At 46.3% G+C, this 25,394-nt stretch overlaps 1 protein-coding gene across 4 annotated transcripts in view; it reads left to right on the plus strand.

The window, feature by feature from the left end:
- SMOX (spermine oxidase) overlaps positions 1-24,413 on the plus strand; it is a 45,392-nt gene extending 20,979 nt beyond the window's left edge. Inside the window, exons 2-11 of one of the 4 annotated variants that reach the window (XR_014296024.1) lie at positions 1,921-2,154; positions 5,711-5,937; positions 13,785-13,958; positions 14,121-14,880; positions 15,580-15,740; positions 17,589-17,678; positions 18,123-18,941; positions 19,911-19,985; positions 22,288-22,475; positions 23,801-24,413. Coding sequence is in view for 2 of the 4 variants with exons in the window: in XM_082643903.1 (XP_082500029.1) it covers positions 1,947-2,154; positions 5,711-5,937; positions 13,785-13,958; positions 14,121-14,880; positions 15,580-15,740; positions 17,589-17,678; positions 18,123-18,260 (1,758 nt within the window). In the remaining 2 variants the exon portion in view is untranslated. The other 3 variants (XR_014296025.1, XM_082643903.1, XM_082643904.1) reach the window with 3 other exon arrangements.
- Positions 24,414-25,394: the final 981 nt, after the last annotated feature.

Below are 25,394 nucleotides of genomic sequence, written 5' to 3' on the forward strand. Positions count from 1 at the left end.
GACTGAGAATATTTAGAAAAAGACCCCTTTTAAATCTGTGATAAAAAGATGTTAGGGGTGGAGTGGAAACCTAAGTGGTCAGACCTTGAGGCGTGTGAAGGAGGAAGTTAGCGCACAGCTTTTATTTTATTTTGTATAGTGAACCAGGAATGAATATCTGAATAGTTATTGAGATGTATATGCATACATATATGTAGTGAGTGGCACAAATCCTAAGTATACAACTATGTACATTGTGTAACCATCATTCATATAAAGATACATATTCCTTCCACCCCAGAAAGTTCCCTTCTGACCCTTTTCACTCATTCTCCTCCTCCCAATCTCTCTTCTGTCATCACAGATTCATTTTACCTCTTCAGGAATTTCACATAAATGGAGTCATACCGTATGATGCTCTTTTGTCTCTGGCTTCTTTTGTTCAATGTAATGTTGTTGAGAGTAGTTTAGTTCTGTTTATTGCTGAAGAATATTCCCTTGTATGAATATGCTACAAATAGCACAATATATTTATCTATTCTTCTGTTGATGGACCTTTGGGATATTTGTTTTTGGTTATCATGAATAAAGCTGCTATGAACATTCTATGTCTATTTGGCGGAGTATACCCTGTTTCTCTTGGGTGTATTCCTAGGAGTGGGATTGCTGTGTCATAGGAAGGGTTTTACTTAGCTTTGTTAGGTATGGGTGACAGCTTTTTATATGCCCCCTGTCCACTGCCCAGCGGCTACTTTCCACTCACATTCACTCCCCTGTTGTTAGGTCCTGGATGCTATGGATAGTATGGATAACTAACTGGACAGTATGCAACTTCTGCCACTGAAACCTTAGGCAGCTTGGGTCAGGAAAGGAATGGGGACAGGATCAGATCTGAGTGGCCCCTTGGGATGGCCCACAGATACCTTCAAACCCTTGTAGTCACTCCAGGAATAGAAGGGTAGCCTCTCCCAGCCCTGGGGCCAGATTCAGGGACCCCCTTGGCCTCCTGTCAGCTCCCTAGGCTGGCGTCTCTGAGCAAGCTGGCTTAGCGTAACTGTCAATTTGATGTCTGGCCTCTGGTGCCACAGGTCCTCACGGTCCACTGTTTCATGGGCTCTTTGCTGCTTTGTGGTGACTGAGGGGCTGGGTGGCCTGGGAAAAAAAAACTGGAGACCTACCCGGAATAGCAGAGGTTCATTCGATACAAGCCTCGTGGCACTTTCTGGGGGGAGGGTGGGACTGTGTCCTGCCTACCAAATTGCCACCTCATTGAGGCTGTGAAAGACTAGCTGAAAGCAAGAGGAGAAGAGAAGACAGGGCAAGGGAGAGTGAGTGCCAGGGAAGGGCCAGGGAAGGGCCAGGGAAGGGCCAGGGAAGGGAGGGAGAGCAGAGGGTCTAGTGCAGTGTGTGCAAGTATCCTGGGGTTGGCTCCAGCACCCTGAAGTCTGTACAAGCATCCTGGGGTCCATGAGAGCATCCTGAGGTCATGTGAGCTGGACCACAGCAGTGGTACTGGGCTGTGCTGGGCTGTGCTAGGCTGTGTTGGTCCAGGGTTAGCAGCACCAGGATCAGTTTCTCCTGATTTTGACCTTCTTGGTCATACAAGACCAAGACTCTTGTCTTGATGACTCTTGTCTCATCCTTGGGGAAGAGGCGGTGCCTACTAGACTTGAGATGGGATTGATGGATTTCAGGGGTTTGGGGTGGGCTGTCAGCTCTCCTTTTTGCTGATGGGGACCCACGGTGCATCCCCTGTTTCCTTCCCTGTGGCTCCCTCCCTCCTTCCCCACATCCTTTGGAGTTGGCTCTTCTTGCCCGGGTCCTCGGAAGGGATTGAGAGGGCTCAGGGCCCCCCCTTGAAGGCAGAGCCTGTGAGCATCTCTTGGGGCAGGTGGGAAGTGAAGGCAGAGCAGGTGAGCTGTGACCCCCTGCCCCCTGCAGGTTCCTAGGAGGCGAGTGTGGACGGTATGCAAAGTTGTGAATCCAGTGGTGACAGTGCGGATGACCCTCTCAGTCGTGGCCTGCGGAGAAGGGGACAGCCTCGTGTGGTGGTGATCGGCGCTGGCTTGGCTGGCCTGGCTGCTGCCAAAGCACTTCTGGAGCAGGGCTTTACGGATGTCACTGTGCTTGAGGCTTCCAGCCGCATTGGAGGCCGCGTACAGAGCGTGAAACTTGGTAAGTGCCTCAGTTCACCTCAGTCCAGTCATCTCCTAAGGTCATTTCTTATCTCCCAGTGCCCTGACCTAGCCTGAAATCTCGTTATTTTATCTTCTTCCCAGGGGTTAGTGTTCTATCATGCATGCTGCCTGGGCATTTTCCCTTCCTTTGCCCCTCTCAGCACCCTTCTGAGGTGGGCAGGATGGGGCTCTGGCCTCTACTTTTGGAACACGATCTAGAGTTCACAGTGTTTAGGAGGGAAAGGACACCCAGAACCAAACTTCGCAGTGGGTAGCCCGGTTTCTATTTCACAAGAAGGGGAATTCTGCAAGTTTCCATTAGTTGTTAACTTTTGAGTATGAATTAGTGTTATCATGACTGAGAGCTAGCACTGGGACAATAGGAGCTAAGGGCAGTGGAGGTGGAAGAAGACTTTGGGCCTCCTTGTGAGTGATGGACAGGTCTTAGGATTGTCTAGGAAGAGGGTCTCCAGGTTGCAGAGAAATAAGGCCTCTGCAGAAAGCAGCCAGATAAGAGACATACCCTAGGGGTGGGCAGGTTTTGCCAGGGGTCCTAGAGGGTGGGAAATTGCCTGAAGTACAGGTAGAAGTCAGGGGGGTTTCCCAACCAGGGGGTCTGACCATGAAAATGGCCCAGTAAGGACCACTCATGGTGGCCTGGAGTGTGTGGGCTACACTGACCCTCCAGAGGATTTTGTGTCTGTTGCTACATGGGCAGCAAGGCCAAGCAGATTCTGTGTGCTTACTTTTGATGAATGGGGCAATTGGCTCAGAGAAGTAGGTGGACAGACTTAGAATAAGCAGAGGTTGAGGAGCAACCTTCTCTCTTCTTTCAAAAACTTTGATCACATTAAAAGTCTTCCCTTAGAGTATTTCCTGGAAGGTGTATGTGAAATTATGTCTGTCTTCCCCTGGCACACACAGGAGTATGTGTCGGCAGTGAGGATGAAAGTGCAGTCCAAGGCATATGCAAACCTGGGGACAGCCAGCTGGGAAGCCCTGAGACTCTTTGCTCAACACCTGATTGGCTGACTAGGAGCCTTAGGGATGGGATGGCTCCATTTGTGGTTCTTGAATCTTGATAAGACATTCAGGGTCTGACATAAAAGCCGAAGACGGGAGGACAAACAGCCCAGTTTCAGTGGTAGTTGGCAGCCGAGACGTGCTGTGCAGGGAAGTGATGGTAGAAGGGAGGGAGGTGGAAGGGATGGGGCTGCAGGAGGCTGAGGGGATGCACGTGGCAGGAAGCCTTCCTCAGAGGGGAGGGAGCTTGGGTGGGCCTCAGGTGATGAGGGGAGTTGGATAGGTAGTGAAAAGAAGGAAGGGGGTAATTGCACACATGGAATTGCACACATGATATATGTGAAGAATCAGATCAAGGCAGACCCTGCCAGGATACGGGAGAGCAAATCCAGGCAAGGGCGTATGTGTGTGTGTTGTGTGTGCAGACACCCAGGGCTGAAAGCCCAGGCTGCAGTTGGACCTGCAGCAGTGTGAGATGCTAGCTGTGAATCCCGGTGGTAAGGGCAGCGGCGATGACCAGAAACCCCAAGGACACCGTGAGGTAGATGTGGAGATGGTGCCTGGTACCCTTTGGATGCAGGATGTAACAAGGATGACAAAGGTGAGAGGCCTGTGGGAGAGGGCAGGAAACATCCTCAGACTGAGGCATACTCTGGGCCACCCCACCTCCTTGTAAAGCTTGGGGGATGGAGTGGAGCACTGACCTTGTTGCTGACCTTGAGCTGCTCACCTGGTTCCTGCTTATGCCTGGATACCCCATGCCTGGACGTCACTGCCCAGTGACTATGACTTGGAGCTCCCTGGTGTACCCTGGGGAGGGTACAGGCCCCTTTTGCTCCTATTGGGAGCTCAAACCAGGCAAAACACCTTGGGGAGCCTGAGGCGCTAAAGGAGAATTAGTAATAAATGTCCCCAGTGCCCCTCCCACCAGGAACCCCGTGGAGGAAGAAGGACACTGGATTTCTAGCTTTCCGTGCCTTCTGGTCTGCCCACTTTCCCTGGACAAAGGGACCCACACATTCCTCCTCTGATTCCAGAGTCATCAGGAAATTCTGTCTTGCTGGCTGTGGCTTGAGGTTGATTGTGTTTTCTCTTGCTCTGTGTTTGGCACATAGATGCACACAGGGCTTTTTTTTTTTTTTTTTTTTTTTAAAGTAACTGATGGTTTAATTAGAAGCAGCCCAGGAAAGAGAAGACACAAAAAAGAGAAATGCCCAGTTCCTGGGGTGAGGGGTGAGTGTTGTCTGTTATAGTGTATTAGATAACTATTGCTGCATTAACAGACCACCCTAAAATGTAGTGGCTTAAAACAACACCATTTTATTTGCTGATATTCTGTGGCTCCAGAAATTTGGGTTTCTCTTCATGGTGGTCACAGTCTAAGAGGGTGAGAGTGGAAGCCACAAAGTGTCTTGAGGCCTAGGCTCTGAAACCACAAACATTGCTTTCATTGCATTCTGTTAAAGCAAGTCACAAGCCAAGCCCAGAGTCAAGGGGTGTGGAAAGACTCCATCTCTTGATGGCAGGCTGGCAAAGTCACGTTGCAAAGGGCCATGTGTGTAAGGATAGGAGGGATTATTGTGACCATCCTGGCAAAAAAAGTTACCACACATGATGTCTTGAATCAGGCCTCCAAAAACAAAACAAAACACCAAAAAATGTTCCTTTCTGTTTTCCTTTCATTGTTTCAGCTTCCCTGGGAGCTAGGCAAGGGAGGAGACAAACGTATCACAGCATGCAGCATGAGAAAAGGAAACTGAGGCCCAGAAGAGGAAATAGGCACAGGCACAGTGACAGCTTGCCTCAGAGCATTTGATACCTTGGCTATGGATGGGGTGGTAAATGAGCCACCAGCCCTGTCCCAACTTGGGCCCAGGAGTTCCCCTCTGCCCTAGTCAGACTCTTAGGGTTCTGCCACCTGTGCCATAGGATGAGAAAGCTTAGTTTTCTCCAGAAGTCTGTTTTAGACTGCCTTGGGGAGGAGTCTTCCAAACTGGAATGTTTGCCCTCTTTCTTCTGCCCCAGACTGAGTTGGGAGGTGACCATTTTCCGTCTGGCAGAGTAGCTTAGACTCTTGGGCCACTGGATTTTGAGGAACTGGAATAAGGCCAAAGGGGGACCTTGGGTCTGGAAGGCTGGGCCTCCTCCCTGGGTATTTCAAGTACCCTTGCTTCCCTCACTGGGCCCATTATACCCATTGGTACCCATAGAAGTTCTCCTGAGGGGGAGGAGAGGTCTGTTGTCTGGTGTTATCTTAGGAGAGTCTTCTGATTATTCCAGTGAGATGACTTGGTGTCAAATCATAGAGTTATTCAGGGTGGAAGTTAGCTATAAAGTGGAATCCATTTTGTGCCACATGTGGTTTCTACTGAGATATTTTCACTGAAGATTTTGGTTCGTTGCTAGAGCGTTACCTAATCCCCTTCCTTCCCCCTGTTGTTGGAGATGGAAGGATCCTCTTGGAGGAAGGAGGGTGAGGCAGTGTTCTGGCTCTCTTCCTTGCCCCTATAAGAGCCTATTGTCACCATCAGGACACGCCACCTTTGAGCTGGGAGCCACGTGGATCCATGGCTCCCATGGGAATCCCATCTATCATCTAGCAGAAGCCAATGGCCTTCTGGAAGAGACAACTGATGGGGAGCGCAGTGTGGGCCGCATCAGCCTCTACTCCAAGAATGGCGTGGCCTGCTACCTCACCAACCATGGCTGCAGGATCCCCAAGGATGTGGTTGAGGAATTCAGTGATTTATACAACGAGGTGAGGTATTAGGGGGATAGTTGGGCACAAGGGTTTGTGGGGCAGGGAGTGCCTTGGCTGTGTGTGTGTGTGTGTGTATGTGTGTATGTATCGGGTGTGAGGAGGCTGGGCGACCTGCTGGGGTCTTCTACGATCCTGGTCATGTCTGCACATTCTCTGGGCCCTGCATTTGGAAAATCAGGACAATTTGAGGGTAGAATGAAGACAATGAGTGGAGCAGCACTAGGTAAGAGATTATTGATACCCATGCTTAAATATTTCCCCAGAAAGTCCTTAAACATCTTTTATTAGATTTATTACTAGGTAAGTGGGTATGATTATTGTTGTTATTGCTCTTGGATACTATTTTAAATGGTAATTTTAAAATACTTTATTTTCTAATTGTTCCTGGTGTATAGAATTATAACGGCATTTTTTTAAATTGAAGTGTAGTTGATTTACAGTATTATATTAGTTTCAGGTGTGCAGCATAGTGATTCAACATTTTTATACATTATACTCCATTTAAAGTTATTACAAAATAAGGGTTATATTTCCCTGCTGTGTGCAATATATCCATGCTGCTTATTTATTTTATACATAGTAGTTTGTATCTCTTAATCCCATACCCCTGTCTTGCCCCTCCCCCCTTCCTTCTCGCCACTGGTAACCACTAGTTTGTTCTCTATATCTAAGTCTATTTCTGTTTTGTTCCGTTCATTCGTTTTATTTTTTAGATTCCACATATAAGTGATAACATAGAGTATTTGTCTTTCTCTGTCTCACTTATTTCACTAAACCTCTAGGTCCATTCATGTTGTTGCAAATGGCAGATTTTCATTCTTTTTTATGGCTGAGTAAAATTCCAATGTGTGTGTGTGTATATATATATATATATATATATATATATAATATATATAACTATATAACTATATATTTTATATTTGTCTCCCTATCTATCTAACATCTTCTTTATCCATTCGTCTGTTGATGGGCACTTAGGCTGCCCCCATAGCTTGGCTATAACAATGTAAACAATGTTGCAGTGAACTTTGGGGTATAAGTATCTCTTCAAATTAGTGTTTTCTTTTTCTGTGGATATATACCCAGGAATGGAATTGCTGGGTTATATGGTAGTTATATTTTTAATTTTTTGAGGAACATCCATACTGTTTTCCACAGTGGCTGCACCAATTTACATTCCCAGCAACAGTGCACAAGGGTTCCCTTTTCTCCACATCCTCACCAACATTTATTATTTGTGTTCTTTTTGATGATAGTTGTTCTGACAGGTGTGAGGTGATATCTCATTGTCATTTTAATTTGCATTTCTCTGATGATTAGCTCGTTGAGCATCTTTTCATGTGCCTGTTGGCCATCTGTATATCTTCGTTGGAAAAATGTGTATTCAGATCTTCTGCCCATTTTTTAATCGAGTTGATAGTTTATTTGATATTGAGTTGTATGAGCTGTTTATATATTTTGGATATTTACCCCTTATTGGTCATATCATTGGCAAATATTTTCTTCCATTCAGTAGGCTGGCTTTTTGTTTTGTTAATGGTTTCCTTTGCTGTGCAAAAACTTTTAGGTTAAATTAAATTAAATTTGTTTTTGCTTTTGTTTCTTTTGCCTTAGGAGACTGATTGAAAAAAAATATTGCTACAGTTTTACATCAAAGGGTGTTCTGCTTATGCTCTTCTAGGAGTTTCATTGTTTCCATTTTTACATTTAGGTCTTCAATCCATTTTGAGTTTATTTTTGTATATGGTGTGAGAAAGTGTTCTAATTTCACTCTTTCACATGTGGCTGTTCAGTTTTCCCAACACCACTTCCTGAAGAGACTGTCTTTTTTCCATGTATTTCTGCCTCCTTTATCAAAGATTAATTGTGTGTGGATTTATTTCTGGGCTCTCTGTTCTGTTCCATTGATCTATGTGTCTCTTTTTGTGCCAGTACCATGCTGTTTTGATTACTGTAGCTTTGTAGTATAGTCTGAAGTCAGGGAGTGTGATACCTCCAGCTTTGTTCTTTTTTCTCAAATTGCATTGACAATTTGGGATCTTTTGTGGTTCCATATAAATTTTTTTTTTTTTTTTGTGGTACACGGGCCTCCATATAAATTTTAAGATTATTTTTTCTAGTTATGTGCAAAATGTCATGGGTATTTATAACTGATTTTTATTTATTTATTTTAGCTACCTTGCTAAATTATTATTTTAACTCTAATACTATATCTATTAATATACCACATTAATTTATGTTCTAATGGTATTTTGGAATTTATGTATATAATCCTATACCAAAAGAATGAGAATTTTGCTTTTTCCTTTCTAATCCTCAGACCAGCGTTGTCCAATAGAACTTTCCACGATAATGGAGATGTTTTAGACATCTATCCAGTATGGCAGTCACTAGCCACATGTGGCCTTTGAGCTCTTGAAATGTAGCTAGTAATACTGAGAAACTAAATGCTTAATTTAATTTTAAATTGCTATAGAGATCTAGTGGCTATTGTATTGGACAGCATAACTGAAAACTATTAATTTTTTGGGCTTCCCTGGTGGCGCAGTGGTTGAGAGTCCGCCTGCCGGTGCAGGGGACACGGGTTCGTGCCCCAGTCCGGGAGGATCCCACATGCCGCGGAGCGGCTGGGCCCGTGAGCCATGGCCACTGAGCCTGCGCGTCCGGAGCCTGTGCTCCGCAACGGGAGAGGCCACAACAGTGAGAGGCCTGCGTACCGCAAAAAAAAAAAAAAAAAAAAAAAAAACCTATTAATTTTTTTTCTTGCCTTACTGCACTGTCAATCTCCAGTACAATGTTGGATAGAAATGTCAATGGCACACATCCTTGTCTTATTCAGGTTTTAAAAAAGAATGTTAATAGTTTTAGTAACTTTCAGTGGTGCTGTGAACTGCAAAGAACAAGCAAGGTAACATGTAGATCTTGCCTTCTGATAGCTTGTCATTTTTAGTGTAATGACCCTTTACTTCAGGTCAGTAAATTGGTCAGCAGCCACCTTTTGTACATTTTCTATGTCTTTTGGGCATGGGAAAGGAGAAATGACTCTTGCTTTGGGGTCATCCCTGCTCAATGGAGGGCAGGCACACTCACTATCTTATGTGTGTGCACCCACATAGTATGTTATGTACAATCCTATAGTGTTGTGTGTTCTCACTTCTAATATTATTGTTAAGCAGGTAAGAATTAGTATTCTTCAAAGTAGACCTTCTTGGTCTACTGGGAATCAGTCACGTCCTGATTCCCATGTTATTGTGAGTGCTTCAAGCATGGATGCCTCTTGAGAATGACTTTCAGGGCCCATGACTTACTTGTTCTTTTAAATGTCCCTCAAAGTAGATCATCATCAACTTCTGCCTGTGGGTTTGATTTTTGAAAGCCAAGAGTGTGAGTCATGGAAAGTAGGATGGGTAAAGGTGTGTTAACACTCTGGGTGGTGCTGCTTTGGGTCAGAAGGAAGAGGTGTTAACCATGAAGTCAAAAGAGAGATTTCCTTATGTAGCTGTTAGACAGTGCTGGAGGCCATTCTGAAGAGGTGTGCTCTAAGAATGTGAAGCCTTGCCTGAGGGTGGTTTCATAATAAATATGTAGCCTCCCTCCAAAGGTGATGACTTTGAAGGGCTACTCATTTGAATGTATTATATTTGTTAAAAAATAAATGAGTTTGTTCAGTAGTTATCATATAGAGCTTAATCTCTGTAGCAAGATTACCTTGATTCAAGTATTGGGTTGGCTAAACAGTTCATTCGTTTTTTTTCCGTAAGATGGCTCTAGTAGTACTTTGTTGTCTTTAAATTCATTCAGAACAATTTTGTTAGACTGTATTGCGACAGCTGTCATGTCAGCGTGCTTTTAAAAAAAACTTATCAAAATTGGTGAATTTTTATGTAGCCATTTTAATATTGAAGATGGAAGAAAAATAGCAACATTTTCGGCATATTATGCTTTATTATTTCAAGAAAGGTGAAAATGCAACTGAAATGCAAAAGAAGATGTGCAGTGTATGGAAAAGGTGCTGTGACTGATCAAACGTGTCAAAAGTGGTTTGTGAAGTTTCGTGCTGGAGATTTCTTGCTGGACAATGCTCCATGGTCGGGTAGACCAGTTGAAGCTGACAGGGATCAAATCGAGACATTAATTGAGAACCATCAATATTATACCATACGGGAGATAGCTGACATACTCAAAATATCCAAATCAAGTGGTGAAAATCGTTTGCACCAGCTTGGTTATGTGAATTGCTTTGATGTTTGGGTTCCACAGAAGTTAAGTGAAAAAACCTTCTTGACTGTATTTCTGCATGTGATTCTGTACTTTAACGTAATGAAAATGGTCTATTTTTAAAACAAATTGTGATGGGCGATGAAAAGTGGATACTGTACAATAATGTGGAGTGGAAGAGATTGTGGGGCAAGCGAAATGAACCACCACCAACTACACCAAAGGTCGATCTTCATCCAAAGAAGATGATGTTGTGTATATGGTGGGATTGGAAGGGAGCCCTCTATTATGAGCTCCTTCTGGAAAACCAAATGATTAATTCCAACAAGTTCTGCTCCCAATTAGAAAGCAGCAGTCGAGGAAAAGTGTCTGGAATTAGTCAACAGAAAATGCATAATCTTCCATCAGGATAACGCAGGACCCCATGTTTCTTCAATGACCACGCAAAAACTGTTACAGCTTGGCTGGGAAGTTCTGATTCATCCGCCATATTCACCAGACATTGCACCTTTGGATTTCCATTTATTTCGGTCTTTACAAAATTATCTTAATGGAAAAAATTTCAATTCCCTGGAAGACTGTAAAAGACACCTGGAACAGTGCTTTGCTCAAAAAGATAAAAAGTTTTGGGAAGATGGAATTATGAAGGTGCCTGAAAAATGGCAGAAGGTAGTGGGACAAGATGCTGAATATGTTGCTCAATAAAGTTCTTGGTGAAATTGAAAAATGTGTCTTTTATTTTTACTTAAAAACCGAAGGTACTGGGACTTCCCTGGTGGTGCAGAGGTTGGGAGTCCGCCTGCCAGTGCAGGGCACACGGGTTCGAGCCCTGGTCCGGGAAGATTCCACATGCCTTGGAGCAACCGGGCCCGTGCTCCACAACTACTGAGCCTGCGCTCTGGAGCCTGCGAGCCACAACTACTGAATCCCGTGCGCCTAGAGCCTGTGCTCTGCAACAAGAGAGGCTACTGCAATGAGAAGCCCATGCACCGCAACGAAGACCCAACGCAGCTAAAGATAAATAAATAAATAAATTTATAAAAAAACAAAAAACAAACAAACAAAGAAACCCGAAGGTACTTTTTGGCCAACCCAATAACAGTTCTATCACTTATTAGCCGTATAATCGTGAGCAAGTTATTGAGCCTCTCTGAGCCTTACTTTCCTCACCTGTAAAATGGACACAGTTATACCTACTTCATAGTGTCATGACGGTTAAATGAGATCCCAATGAAAAGTGCTTAATGAGAATTGGGGTGAGTATTATTAGCTGTTACAGACCTGTCCCATTTCCCTTGCATCACATTGGGAAGATGTCATTTAACCCAGGACAGGAGACTGAACATGACAAACGCATGTTCAGTTAAGGCTGTCCTAGTCAGTGGTTGACACAAAGAATCACATAGATGGACTAAATTTGTTTGTCCTCAGTTGGGCATTTTGGCCTTTAGTTAACATAAGCTGACTAGCTACTGTGTTGCTTATCACCGAAGGGAAAAACCCGGGGTGGGGAGGAGGCAAGTTGAAAGCCTGACTCCTTGGCAGTGGAACTGGGTGAGGAATTTGCTGAGGACTTCAGTTAAGACCAAACGCCCAGCATCTTGTGACTGTAGGGAGAAGAAAAAGGAATAATTTAAGTCATTTTCTTCTTTATATTTTATATTCAGAGACATGTTTAATTCACGTTTCTATCTTATGTGGAGGCTTTTCCCTTGAGTGGAGTGGTGGGGGATGGGCCATGCCACCTTCCTTCCTCTACTCAGCAGCCCCAGGGCCGGGTTGCAGGGCAGACATATTCCTATGAATGTGTGTTGACCAAATTCAGACTCACTTTAGGAGGGGAAACACGCCATTAATCAGCATCAGCCACAGATGTTTGGCCAAGGAGCCCAAACTTGCCAGTGTCCTAGGAGGGAGAGTGGGCATGTGATCATGCTCACAACCCTTCAGTGATGCCAGGGTCTTTTTTTTTAAAAAATACATTTATTTATTTTTGGCTGCATTGGGTCTTCGTTGCTGCTCACGGGCTTTTCTCTAGTTGCGGTGAGCGGGGGCTATTGTTCCTTGCGGTGCGCGGGTTTCTCATTGTGGTGGCTTCTCTTGTTGCAGAGCATGGGCTCCAGGCACGCGGGCTTCAGTAGCTGCGGCGCGTGGGCTTCAGTAGTTGCAGCGTGCGGGTTCAGTAGTTGTGGCTCGTGGGCTTAATTGCTCCGCTGCATGTGGGATCTTCCTGGACCAGGGCTTGAACCCATGTCCCCTGCATTGGCAGGTGGATTCTTAACCACTGTGCCACCAGGGAAGTCTGCCAGGGTCTTAGATAAAGTCCAGGGTCCTTGACATGACTGTTAGTTCTTCGTGCCCTGGCCCCTGCCTGCCTTTCCAAAATCTTCTCTTGCAACTCTCTTTCTTTTCACTGCCCACTTCTGCAAGACAGAGCCACTTTGCATCTTACACTGTCCCTCTCCCCTGTCTTTGAATATGCTGTTCCTTCTGCCTGAAATACTTTCCCTCTCTTTTCCACTGCCTACTTGGCTATCTCCTGACTGTCCAAGGTTTTCTGAGCTGATCTCACAACCCCTGGGTTCTTTCTTGTCACAACACATCATACAGAAACAGCCCAGTTATGATATCTCTCCAGCTTGAGTGAGGACAGGAGCTTGGTTCCATGTCCGTCTCCCTCAACATTACAACTTGTGTTGGGCACATAGCCCAGTAAATGTTTGTTGAGTGAGTGTTGGGGCTCAGACCTTGCCCTTTGGGGATCCCAGCCTGACCCAGGACTGGCTTACTTTCCTCAGGGAGACCTGCCCAGTGTTTGGGGGGAGTTATGTATCAGGCAGGCAGGGGAGGCAATAGGCCCGCACTCCAAGGGACTGTTCATTGCTTTTTGTTGCTGAAGTGTGGTCTGGAGTTCTTGCCAAAATATGCCTGTGAAATGTACTTCCATTCCTTGGCGCACTGGGGCCTCCTTCCTCTCCACATGCCCTGCCCCAACATGGCCATCTTCCTTAAATGTGTCTGGGTCCTGCAGTAAAGGGGGCACTTTGTGTGGACCTGAGTATGATTGGGAGGGTCTCCCGAAAGATCAGATTTCAGGGCCTCTTCTGCTCCCTCTCCCCCAAAACACTGGCCAGGCCAGAGCTCCAGACTGCCCTCCTGGGATAGGGTGAAGCAGATACACTTGAGCAGGAATGTCAGGTGAAGAATTTGTGCATTTGGTTCTTGGAAAAGGGAAATGTGTGTAGACCTGGGTTCTTCAGTGGGCAGTATGCTCAGCCATGTAGAGCACATGAAGGAGCGGTTCCTTCCCCACAGACTGTATAGGCACCAGACATTTCACTTTGTTCTAAGCAGGGGCTGAGCAAGAGAGCCTCTGGGACCCACCCCACCTCCTGTGTGTGGAGGCAGGGAAGCTGACTGCCCAGGTTCAGCCCCAAACCTCGATTTTGTTGGTTCGGCCTCAGTGCAGCACTGAGCATGACGTTGATTTACCGAAGGAGAGGCCCCGTGGGCTTAGCACATCCGGGAACACCTTGGAGGTGGTGACTACTGAATTGGAGCTCTTAGGTCTGAGATGGAGGTGGGATGAATGAATGTGTTTTCAGTCTCCTGGGGTCTCTTTGTAGGTCTATAACTTGACCCAAGAGTTCTTCCGGCACGGTAAACCAGTCAATGCTGAGAGTCAGAACAGCGTGGGGGTGTTCACCCGAGAGGAGGTGCGCAACCGCATTAGGGACGACCCTGATGATCCAGAGGCCACCAAGCGCCTGAAGCTCGCCATGATCCAGCAGTACCTGAAGGTATCTTTGCCATCTCGGACCTCTGTTGAGTACAAATGCCAGAGTGAGGAAGACTGACCCTGGGGAATCTGGGTCCGAGGAGGGCGGCACTGCCCTAAAGTCCTGCTCCTACCCCTGCCCAGCCTTGGCGGTCACCTGGCTCCCCTCTGGCTCTTCCCACAGGTGGAGAGCTGTGAGAGTAGCTCGCACAGCATGGACGAGGTGTCCCTGAGCGCCTTTGGGGAGTGGACTGAGATTCCCGGTGCCCACCACATCATCCCCTCGGGCTTCATGCGGGTTGTGGAGCTGCTGGCTGAGGGCATCCCGGCCCACATCATCCAGCTGGGGAAACCCGTCCGTTGTGTTCACTGGGACCAGGCCTCGTCCCGCCCTCGGGGACCTGAGATTGAGCCCCGGGGTGAGGGTAACCATAATCATGACACTGGGGAGGGCAGTCAGGGTGGAGAGGAGCCCCAGGGGGAGAGGCAGGATGAGGATGAGCAGTGGCCGGTGGTGGTGGAGTGCGAGGACTGTGAGGTGATCCCGGCGGACCACGTGATCGTGACCGTGTCGCTGGGTGTGCTCAAGACGCAGCATGCCAGCTTCTTCCGGCCAGGCCTGCCTGCTGAGAAGGTGGCTGCCATCCACCGACTGGGCATCGGCACCACCGACAAGATCTTTCTAGAATTCGAGGAGCCCTTCTGGGGCCCCGAGTGCAACAGCCTACAGTTTGTGTGGGAGGACGAGGCGGAGAGCCGCACGCTCACTTACCCACCTGAGCTCTGGTACCGCAAGATCTGTGGCTTTGATGTCCTCTACCCGCCTGAGCGCTACGGCCACGTGCTGAGTGGCTGGATCTGTGGGGAGGAGGCCCTTGTCATGGAGAAGTGTGATGACGAGGCAGTGGCCGAGATCTGCACAGAGATGCTGCGGCAGTTCACAGGTGCGTCTCTGTCTCTGCCCCGCTGCCTGCTCCATGAGCCTCGCTGCATCTGCCCTCCTCCGCTAGACCCTCTGAGTCTCCTGAACCGTGTGCTAGCATCCTCGTGCCTAGGTTTTGACATTGAGGTGGTGTGCCCACTGGGAGAGATGTGGTAGGGCACTGCATCTTGGCCTTGGCCTCCTAAATTGCAGGCTCTCCCCCTGTTTGGAACTTGAGACACTCAAAACCACAGGCTCTGTATTTCTTCTCTGTTTCTAAGGGCTGTTGGTGAAAAACTCAGATTTCACCGCAAAACCTCAGATTGCTGATTTCCTACTCATGTTGTCTTGCTAAGAGATGGATTTGTGGTTTTTTCTGTCTGATTTTTAGTAGAACATCTTTCCTCCACTCTCCCAGAAGAGCCTCACAAGAACCCCTGAAGTTGGAAGGGGGAACATTATTATCTGGAATGTTTTTCAGATAGGAAAATTAAGGCCCACAGAGAAGAGGTATTTTTCTGGGGGTCACAACGAGGCATTGAGGGGTACACAGCTTGAACCCCAGCCTCCATCCCCACCTCCTCCATCCTCCATGTTTATCTGTAGCAGCCTGGCCTTCCTGGAGCCCTAGAGGTAGAGTGGGAGTTGTCTTCTCAGGGGTGTCTTCTCTGTGCAGCCGTTTCATATTCTCCCCCCAACCCTTGGCTCTTCTCCCCAACAGGGAACCCCAACATTCCAAAGCCTCGGCGAATTCTGCGCTCAGCCTGGGGCAGCAACCCCTACTTCCGGGGATCCTATTCATATACACAGGTGGGCTCGAGTGGGGCAGATGTGGAGAAGCTGGCCAAGCCCCTGCCATACACGGAGAGCTCCAAGACAGCGGTGAGTGTGGGTGTGCTGGGTATGTGAGGGAGGGGTTGCAGAGTGAAGGGATCTGTGAGGGGTGCGGTGGGCATTTTGTATGTGTGTTTGGTCCAGGGGAGGAGTGGGAGGGTAGTGTTCACTGAGGAGTGCCAAGGTAAGATAGCTGGAGCAGCTCCCATAATGAAGGAGAAAACAGAAAATGTGCACTTAACATCTGGAAGAACAGAGTCAAATTGAGATGTGTTAAACTCTTTCTTGAGGTTATAAAAACTGAGCCATTTAATGCTGTGCTGTCCAATATGGTAGCCATTAGCTTTAAAGTAATAAATCCAACATTTTGTTCGTCAGTTGCACTAGCCACCTTTCAAGTTTGAGAGCCACCTGTCACTCATGGTTACCATGTTAGGGTGTGTCACTATAGAGCATTTCTGTCATCGTGGAAAGTTCTTTTGGACAGCACTGACCGAGTATGTTTTGTTTATTTTCCCTAATATGTTTTAGAAAATAAAATTGAGAATACTGACCCTCCCCCAAATTACATCAACTATGTAATAATATACACAGAAAAATAATAAATTGAAAAGAAATTATCTCTATATATTACTGTTCCCATGAAGTAAATTTTGAATTTGCCCCACCAAGCATACACATACAATAAATGTTAAAACCCCAACAGAATTATATTTAAAATAATTCTTTGGTGTAATTGGTGAAGAAGATTGTAGTCAACCAATATGTGTCGTGCCTGCCCTGGCTGTGCTCAGGGGGAGAGAGGAAAAGGCCTTCACTTCTGCTACAGCCATCCTCCTGAAAAGCACACCTTTTCTTGTCACCTGCATCAGTTAGGACTAGTGCATATAGCAAAAAGCAAAACAAAACAAACTGTGGTTTAAACAAGATGGAACTTAGGTAACATAAAAGGAAATCCGGAGGTAGGTGTCAGGGCCCAGTATCAGTAGCACCTGGCTCCATCTTCCAGACCACCTCGTGGTCCAAGAGGTCTGTGGAGGCTGCTGCTCTCGCTCTCATATCTGTGACAGGCTGATGGGTAAAAGAAGGGAACCCCTGGGCTGAGTCAGTGTTTCTAAGCAACAGTGCACTTGAAGTTGATTGGCTAGAACTTAGTCACATGACTCCACCAGCTGCTAGTGGGATACTAGGTTGGGATACATCTTTTTTTTTTTTTTTTCTGAATGGCAATGGACCCAGTTAAAAGACAGGATTTTCGTTACTGAGGAGAAGGAGAATGGATGTGGGAGTAGGGAGCTTGCCCTCTGCCATAATATGTGCCCCCTTTTCAGCTTAACCACCTCTGTGGGCTCTTCGTTGGTGGGTTAAAACCTCACTACTCAAGGTGGGTGATCCATGGACAGAGAGCACTGGCATCATGTGGGAGCATGTTAGATGTGCAGACTTTCAGCCCATCCCAGACCTGATGAATTAAAAACTGCATCCTACCAGGGTCCCCAGCTGGTACCTTTGCACATTCAGTTTGAGACGTACTAGAATAAAATCCAAACACAAGCTTGGAATGCAAGCATTAGTTCGGTGCTTGGACCCCACCTAAACAGCCTCCTTTCTTAAGGTTAAGCCCTGGCTATACCAAAATTCTCACTGTCTCCTAGACCAGGCCTGTTTTGGTGCATTTTTGCCCCCATTTTTCCTTCTTCCTGAAACGTCCTTTGCCTGTTTATTTATCCAGCATCTTCCGAGAAGAAGCCCAAAGGTCCTGTCCTCTGGGAAGCTTTGTGTGATCTCCCTGACAGTGGGCCTCTTTCCTGGGCTCTCAGCACCTCGCCCAAACACCCATCACGTCACGTATGACGCCATTTAGTAATTGGGTTTCGTGTCTGGCTTCCCCACCAGCAAGGAAGCTCCTCAAAGCAGCTGCCTGGTCACCTTTTATCTTCCAAGTGCCCAGAACAGTCCCTGGAACCTAATAGAGGCTCCATAAAGGTTTGTTAAATTACTGCCTAACTTTATTGAGTGCTTATATTCTTTCAGGTTCTGAGTCCTTTAGATACATTATTTCACTTAATTCTTACACCCACTCTCAGAAGTAGAGGGTATAAACCCATTTTGGAGATGAGAAAATCAAAGCTTAGGGAGGTTAAATCATTCCCTGAGTTCACTAGTAAGAGGCACAGTGAGTCTCTGAAATTGTAGAGACAGGACTCATGAAAGCCTCAGAGCAGAAAGGACTGAGGCCTGGATGTTTGGGGAAGAAGCAGGGGAAGATGGACAGGGGAATGGGCAACTCCTCATCCTGTGGAAATAGCAGTACCTGCATCTCAGATGCCTGCTTATTCCTCTGTGACTTGTAGTATGGATGGGTGGTTCTGGGGCAGACAGGTAGCCTTTCTTGCTCCTCCACCTTCACTTCCCTGTCCCCCTGCCCAGCCCATGCAGGTGCTGTTCTCAGGTGAGGCCACCCACCGCAAGTACTATTCCACCACCCATGGTGCTCTGCTCTCTGGCCAGCGCGAGGCTGCCCGTCTCATTGAGATGTACCGAGACCTCTTCCAGCAAGGGACCTGAGGGCCTCCTTGCTGCCGAGCGTGTTCCTTAAAGAACCACTAACTTGTGACTGTCAGCCCTGCCCCTTGCTGTTGTGTACTCCTCATTTCCTAATCCTCTGGAGAATGGATTTGTATCTTTTGTAGAGCTAGACATCTAAATGGCTTCAGACCTGGCCTTGTAGCTTTTCCTTTTCTCCTTGCTGGGTGGTGACCAGGGTGGGGTCTGTTGATTTACCTCTGTGCTCTGACCTCCCCATGCCTCCCCTCATCTCCAAACTTGTTATTGTAAGTGCCTTCAATACTCTGCATTTTGGGATAATAAAAGAGGCTCGCCCTTCCTGTGCTCCTCAGCTTCTCTCTTCCGTTTTTCTTAGCCTTGTGTGTATATGTGTGTGTGTGTGTACGTGTGTGTATGTGTGTCTGTGTTTATCTGTCATATCCTCTTTGAGTGAAAGGATGGTGGGGGGCGTTGTGGTCTGGCTATACCCCCGGAAAGGAAGGTGCCTGCCTTTAGTGGAAGGGGTATCCCCTCACCCCAATCTGTTTGTGGTTGTTTCCTTTCCTGCCTGTGAGACCCCTCTGGAGTAAGGGTCCCTCACTGCCCAGCCTCAGCTCCTTTAGGACAGGCCTGGGTCTGCCTGTTGGCCATTTGCCAGACTTCTCAGAGCCTGATCGGGTAACATGGCCACATGGAGTGAAGGTGAGTTTTATGGGAGGGGACACCTGTTGTGGCTCCATGCCAAGCTCAGATGTGTTAATTATTAATCAGTGTCACCTGGCCACAGGGCCCTGGGTCTGACCCTTGGCTTAGCTGCTGTTGACTTCTGGGAAGGTGGATAGTCCAGCCATTTTTTTTGCTGAGTGAAAACACACATACTCACATATACACCCCTTATATACCCACACACACATACATCACTCCCACACAGATACACTACCCCACACCCTTACACCTATACGCAACAACACTTACACACATGCATAAAACCTTAAAGAACATTTAGTCATTTTCTTTTTTTTAAAAATTAATTAATTAATTTATTTATTATTTTTGGCTGTGTTGGGTCTTCGTTTCTGTGCGAGGGCTTTCTCCAGTTGCGGCGAGCGGGGGCCACTCTTCATCGCGGTGCGCGGGCCTCTCACTGTCGCGGCCTCTCTTGTTGCAGAGCACAGGCTCCAGACGCGCAGGCTCCGTAGTTGTGGCTCATGGGCCTAGTTGCTCTGTGGCATGTGGGATCTTCCCAGACCAGGGCTCGAACCCGTGTCTCCTGCATTGGCAGGCAGATTCTCAACCACTGAGCCACCAGGGAAGCCCCATTTAGTCATTTTCTTACTCCAGATTTCTAGTGACAGAGTTTGAATTCTATAGGATTGAGGGGTTGGGTGGTGGAGGAAGTGATGAAAAGTCAGGTGCACCCCCTGATCTAACTCTGTATGAACTTAGGTTGGGTCCACTCTTCAGAAGTTTAGGGCAGTGCCCTTGATATGACTGTACATCCTTTCCCCCTTCACTGCAGGCTGTGATGGACATGTCTAACACATAGATATTCCTCTGCACGCCTCCCTGCACCTGCCTGCACATCCCTACATGCACACCCTCCTACATGCATATACACCCCTACACACACACCTACATGGACATATCTAATAGGCATCCTTGCTTTGCCAGGGTTGACCCACCAGACATCCCTCATGGAGTTTGTGTCAGGGATTCATGTTCACCTGATGCATAACTTGAAAAACTGTAAGTATATATTAAAAATGTTTTTTTGAATAGAGGATCTATCAATGTAGTTAAAGCTCTAAAGTCACGAAAGGATACACTGAACAACCTCCTCCCACGCCTGTCCCCAATACCATTGCCACTTCCAGTGGCCCCATGTTATTAGTATCTTGTGTATCCGTTTTTAGATATGTCGCTGTAAATGTATACTGTTCTCTCTCCTTTTTACGCCAAAGTGACAAAGTATTCATCCTGTTCTGCATTTTGCTTGTTTTAGTTAACATAATGTATCTTGGAGCTATTTCCATAACAATACTTAAATGGACAATGTAAATTTGCATCTTACTTTGGTCAGAGAATGTCTGTCTCCTTCCTGGCCAGAGTTACTTTGCAGGAAGCACCTTCTATTAACTTCACCTTTGGAGACAGTAATCCAGTCTTGGACCCTCCCCATGTCCTGGATTTTCCCCACCAACTGTGCTGGGGAAAGTGGTGATAGAAGTGGCCCATCACATAAGTATGGGGGATGAAAGTAATACATAGAGTCTCTGGATCACAGGTGTAGGAATTTTGAAGAACTCTATGAGGGTGAAGGTCTGGAAATGTTTATTTGGTGATTGCATGTTGGGGAGCTTCAGGTGTGTGCAAGTCATAAGTCGTAAGTGCTGGAGGTAGAGTCTCTTAATTTGACATGGATGCCAGCTCAGGCTGGGGAGGGTGATTCATCCCATCGGGGAAGCAAAACCTCCAGAGAGTTAAGTAATGCAAGTAATGTGCCTAAGATCACTCAGGTAGGTGGTGATGCTGAGACTTGATCCAAGGTCTGTTTGGTGCTACAGTGCAGGCTTATTCTAGTTATTATGTGATAAAAAGAAGAGGCTGGTGCCATCAAAAAAAAATCTTAGGCCATTACCAGGCAGAGTGGAACTGGGTACAGCCACACTGGGAGACTGTGGTGGCATATTCTACTAAAGCAGGCCATGTGCCTGCCAGCATTTCCACTCCTGGGTATATACCGAAGAGAAATGAGTGCATATGCCCACCAGAAATATGTACCAGAGACTAGATGTACCAGGGACACAGGATGAGTTCCTTGCTGTGATTAGGTTCCTGAAACAGCCGTGGCATTGATTGAAACTCAAATGACTCTTGGTGTCTAATATGGCATGCTCAGGCCAACACCTGTACCTATGCCTGCTATACAATTTCTGTCACCTGTGGGAGGTCACTTGAGAGGAAAGTTCTTTCCTGGCACTGGATTCTACGTAGAATTTGTTGCATGGTTTCTTGTGCTTTGGGCATTAGTGAATCCATGGGCAAGGTGTTCAGTTGTGGCTTTGTGGAAGCCTTAGAAATGTTCCTTCAGGGGGCCTGGGTTACTTGGCAAATACTGTCTCTTTCCACTGTTGCTGCTCTGGAACAGGTGAGCAGTATTAGCTCCCCCTTCATGGGAGCCACTTGGAATGTCTGCCCTACCTACAAACAAAGGTAGGAGTGAAGTGCCTTTGGTTTGAGTCACTCTGCATTTGCTTGGGGCTGTCAGGATGAGCCCACAGGTGATCCCAAGGTGCAGAGTGAGGTGGGCTGCTGGTTCAGTTCTAGAGAACTGCCTGTCTAATTAATGGTCTGTCAAACATAATGGTATATTCACATGAGAGCCGTGTTTTCTCATAATGACCAGCTGGTGTCCCTTCTTTCATGCTTGGCCCTTTTAGCCTGTTCTCCACACAGCAGCCAGTGTGATCCTTTAAACTATATGAATCCAGTTATGTGCTTCCCTGGTTTCCAGTGATTCCCATCATACTGAGCATAAAAGATGATTTCCAATGTCCTATGTGATCTGTTCTATGGTCCCCTTCTGTTGGCCCTAGCTGTCCCCTTTATCTGGAATGCTTGTCCCCAGGTAGTGCAAGTCTCTTTCCCTCACTGCATTCAGTGCTCTAATCAGCTGTCACTTCTCTAGGAAAACTTCCCTAAGCACCCCATTTCACAGCACTCCCAGCACTCTTTGTCCCTCCCCTTGCCTGTTTCTTCATAGCCCTTCTCTTTCCATGATGTCATATTTTTTTTTGTTTATTTATTTGTCCATCTGTCCCCCCCACCCCTTCCCTAGGATGTAGGTTACATTGTCCAAAATAGTGACTGGTATAGTGGGTTATCAATGAATATTTGCAGAATGAATGAACAGGTGAATGAAGAAGCTGAGCTGAATGGCGTCATCCCCCAGACCCACCCTTGGTGCTGGCCAGCAGTCCTCGTGGGCTTTCCCTTGTCAGCTCCCCTTCTACTCTGACACCTCCCCTCCCCCACCAACTGTCAACAGGCTCCACGGTCTCCTGCTTCACGGACAAAATAGAAGCCACCTGGAAGCAACTTCCTCAACAAATCTACAAACTGCTAGCCTTCACACCTGTCCTTTTAGACCAGGGGCCCCCAACCCCTGGGCCAAGGACCGGTACCGGGTCCGTGGCCTGTTAGGAACCGGGCTGCACAGCAGGAGGTGAGTGGCAGGTGAGTGAGCGAAGCTTTGTCTGCCGCTCCCCATCGCTCCCTGTTGTTTGCATTACCGCCTGAACCATCCCCCTGCTCCCCCAGTCTGTGGAAAAATTGTCTTCCACGAAACCGGTCCATGGTGCCAAAAATGTTGGGGACTGCTGTTTTAGACCTTTCCCAGGCACGATGGAAGTGTGTGACCCATCACTTGTGCATCCCATGCCCCAAACTCAGGGACTTTGCTTGTCCTTTCCTATCCCCATTCTCTCCACTCCATGCTTGCCACCCACATTTCAGTGTCCTCACATCTTTCCCATCACCAGCCCTCATCTTACTCCCACTTTTCCTTGCCTCTCTTTCGGCCAAGCATCACGTTAGCATTTCCTACACTTGCTCTCTCTGCATCCTTACTATCCTCACCCTAGCAGTGGTTGGTGGGGGTCCTCAGGCCGCAGAGGGAGACACAGGAAGGACTGGGCTGGCTCTCCTTTCCATGGCTGGGAGAGGTGAGGAGGACCTCTAGGTCTGTGGAAGCACAACCTCATGGGCTGAACCACATCCTTTGTCGCCATCTGCTGGCCATTTTGGAATGCATCCCTCTTGCTGCACAGGGAACATTTGTGTCCTGGATTCTGTGAGCTTTTCTGAATAAAAAAAAAAAATTCAATGAATCATAGAAAGTACCTTTAATTAATGCTGAATAAGTTAATAAAGTAAGATTGCAACTTATTCTAGAGCACCGTTTATTTTTCTTTCTTAACCTTTTGTAAAAAGGGGCCTTGTTGGCTCCCAAGATATTTTTTTATTCATTCATTCATTCGTTCATTCACTATTTTGTTCATCCAGCAGACTTTTGTGTGCCAGCTTCTGTGCTAGAAAGGTTTAATTATGCTTCAGTAAATAAGTTTGTTAAGTAAATAAATAAGAAGTATGAACTTATTTTATTCCCCAAGTGAATCTGGACTGTATGATTTCAATTCTTTTAAGTTTGTTGAGGTTTGTTTTATGGCCCAGGATATGGTCTATCTTGGTATATGATCTATGGTGCTTGCAAAGGATGTGTAGTGTGCTGTTGTTGGGTGGAGTGTTCTATAGATGTTGATCAGATCCTGCTGGCTGACAGTGTTGTTGATTTCCTCCATATCCTTGCTGATTTTCTGTCTAGTTCTATTGATTGTTGAGAGAATAGTTGAAGTGTCCAATTATAATTGCGTATTTCTTTATCCTTTCAACTCTATCAGTTTTTTTGTGTTAATAGACCTTTTTAAGAACAGTTTTAGATGTGCAGAAAAAGTGAGTATATAGACCCCACCTCCATTTTCCCTATTATTAACATTTTACAGGACTTCCCTGGTTGTCCAGTGGCTAAGACTCCACGCTCCCAATGCAGGGGTCCCAGGATCGATCCCTGGTCAGGGAACTAGATCCCACATACTGCAACTAAGAGTTTGCATGCTGCAACTAAAGACCCCGCATGCCGCACTAAAGACCCTGCATGCCACAACTGAAGACCCCACATACCGCAAATAAAGATTCTGCATGCTGCAACTAAAAGATCCCGCATGCCGCAACTAAAACAGATCTCACGTGCTGCAACTAAAAGATCCTGCCTGCTGCAACTAAAGATCCCACATGCTGCACCTAAAAGATCCCACATGCCACAACTAAAAGACCCCACATGCTGCAACTAAAAAAGATCTCACCTGCTGCAACTAAAAGATTCCCATGCCACAACTGAAAAAGATCTTGCATGCTACAACTAAAAGATCCTGCATGCTGCAATGAAGATCCCATGTGCTGCAACTAGGACCTGGCACAGCCAAATAAATAAATAGATAGATAGATAGATAGATAAAATATTAAAAAAAATTCAACTACAGAAAAAAATCTTACATTAATATGGTGCATTTGTTATAATCAATGAACCAATATTGGTATATTATTACTAAATAAAGTCCACAGGTTAAATGAATAAACTAATGTCTTTTTCTGTTCCAGAATTCCATCCAGGATGCCACATTATATTTAGCCATCATGTTTCATTAAGGTCCTCTTGGTTGTGATGTCTTCTCAGACCCTCCTTGTCTTTGATGATCTTAACAGTTTTGAGGAGTATAGTCAGGTATATTGTAGGATGGACCTCTATTAGAATTTGTCTGATGTTTTTCTCATGATTAGTCTGGGGTTATAGGTTTCTGGAGGAAAACCACAGAGTTAAAGTGCCATTTTCATCTCATCATATGACCTTGATCACTTTGCTGAGATAGACTTTGTCAGGTTTCTGTACTGTAAAGTTATCTCCACCACACCCCTGCACCACCTGCCTCCCACCCTGCACCATCGCACTGTCCTCTTTGGAAGGAAGTCGCTTTGCAGCCCACACTTAAGGAGTTATGCTCCCCTCCTTTAGAGTAGAGTATCTACATAATTTATTTGGAATTCTTCTACGTATGAAAATTGTCCCTTCTCTTTCCTTACCTCTCTCTATTTATTAACTTATTCAATCACTTATTTATATCAGAATGGACTCATGGATATTTATTTTATACTTTGGATTATAATCTAATACTACTTTATACTGTTGTTAAATTGTTCCCACTTTGGTCACTGGGAGCTCTTTCATTTGGCTCCTATGTCCCTTTGACATGCCCCCATCAATGTGTGGGGTTTTTTTCTTTTTTGGGCACTTCCTTACTTTCTGGCACTATAAGATGCTCCAGGCTTATCTTGTATATTTCCTGCTTCTGCCATTGAAACAGCCATTTCTCCAGGGAACCCTGATTCCTTTTAATAGAGCTTGTTCTAGCTCGGGGCAAAAGCTAGATTGGTGTCGCCACTTGTGGTTGTTAATGGCAAAAGTGACCTCAGTTCTTCATTTCTCCCTGCTTTGCTGTGTGATCTTGCATCTCCTCCCACTAAAGAGGTTGTTATTGGCTG

This window comes from Mesoplodon mirus (assembly GCF_964341445.2).
Source record: "Mesoplodon mirus genome assembly, chromosome: 15".
In the NCBI taxonomy this organism is placed as follows: domain Eukaryota; kingdom Metazoa; phylum Chordata; class Mammalia; order Artiodactyla; family Ziphiidae; genus Mesoplodon; species Mesoplodon mirus.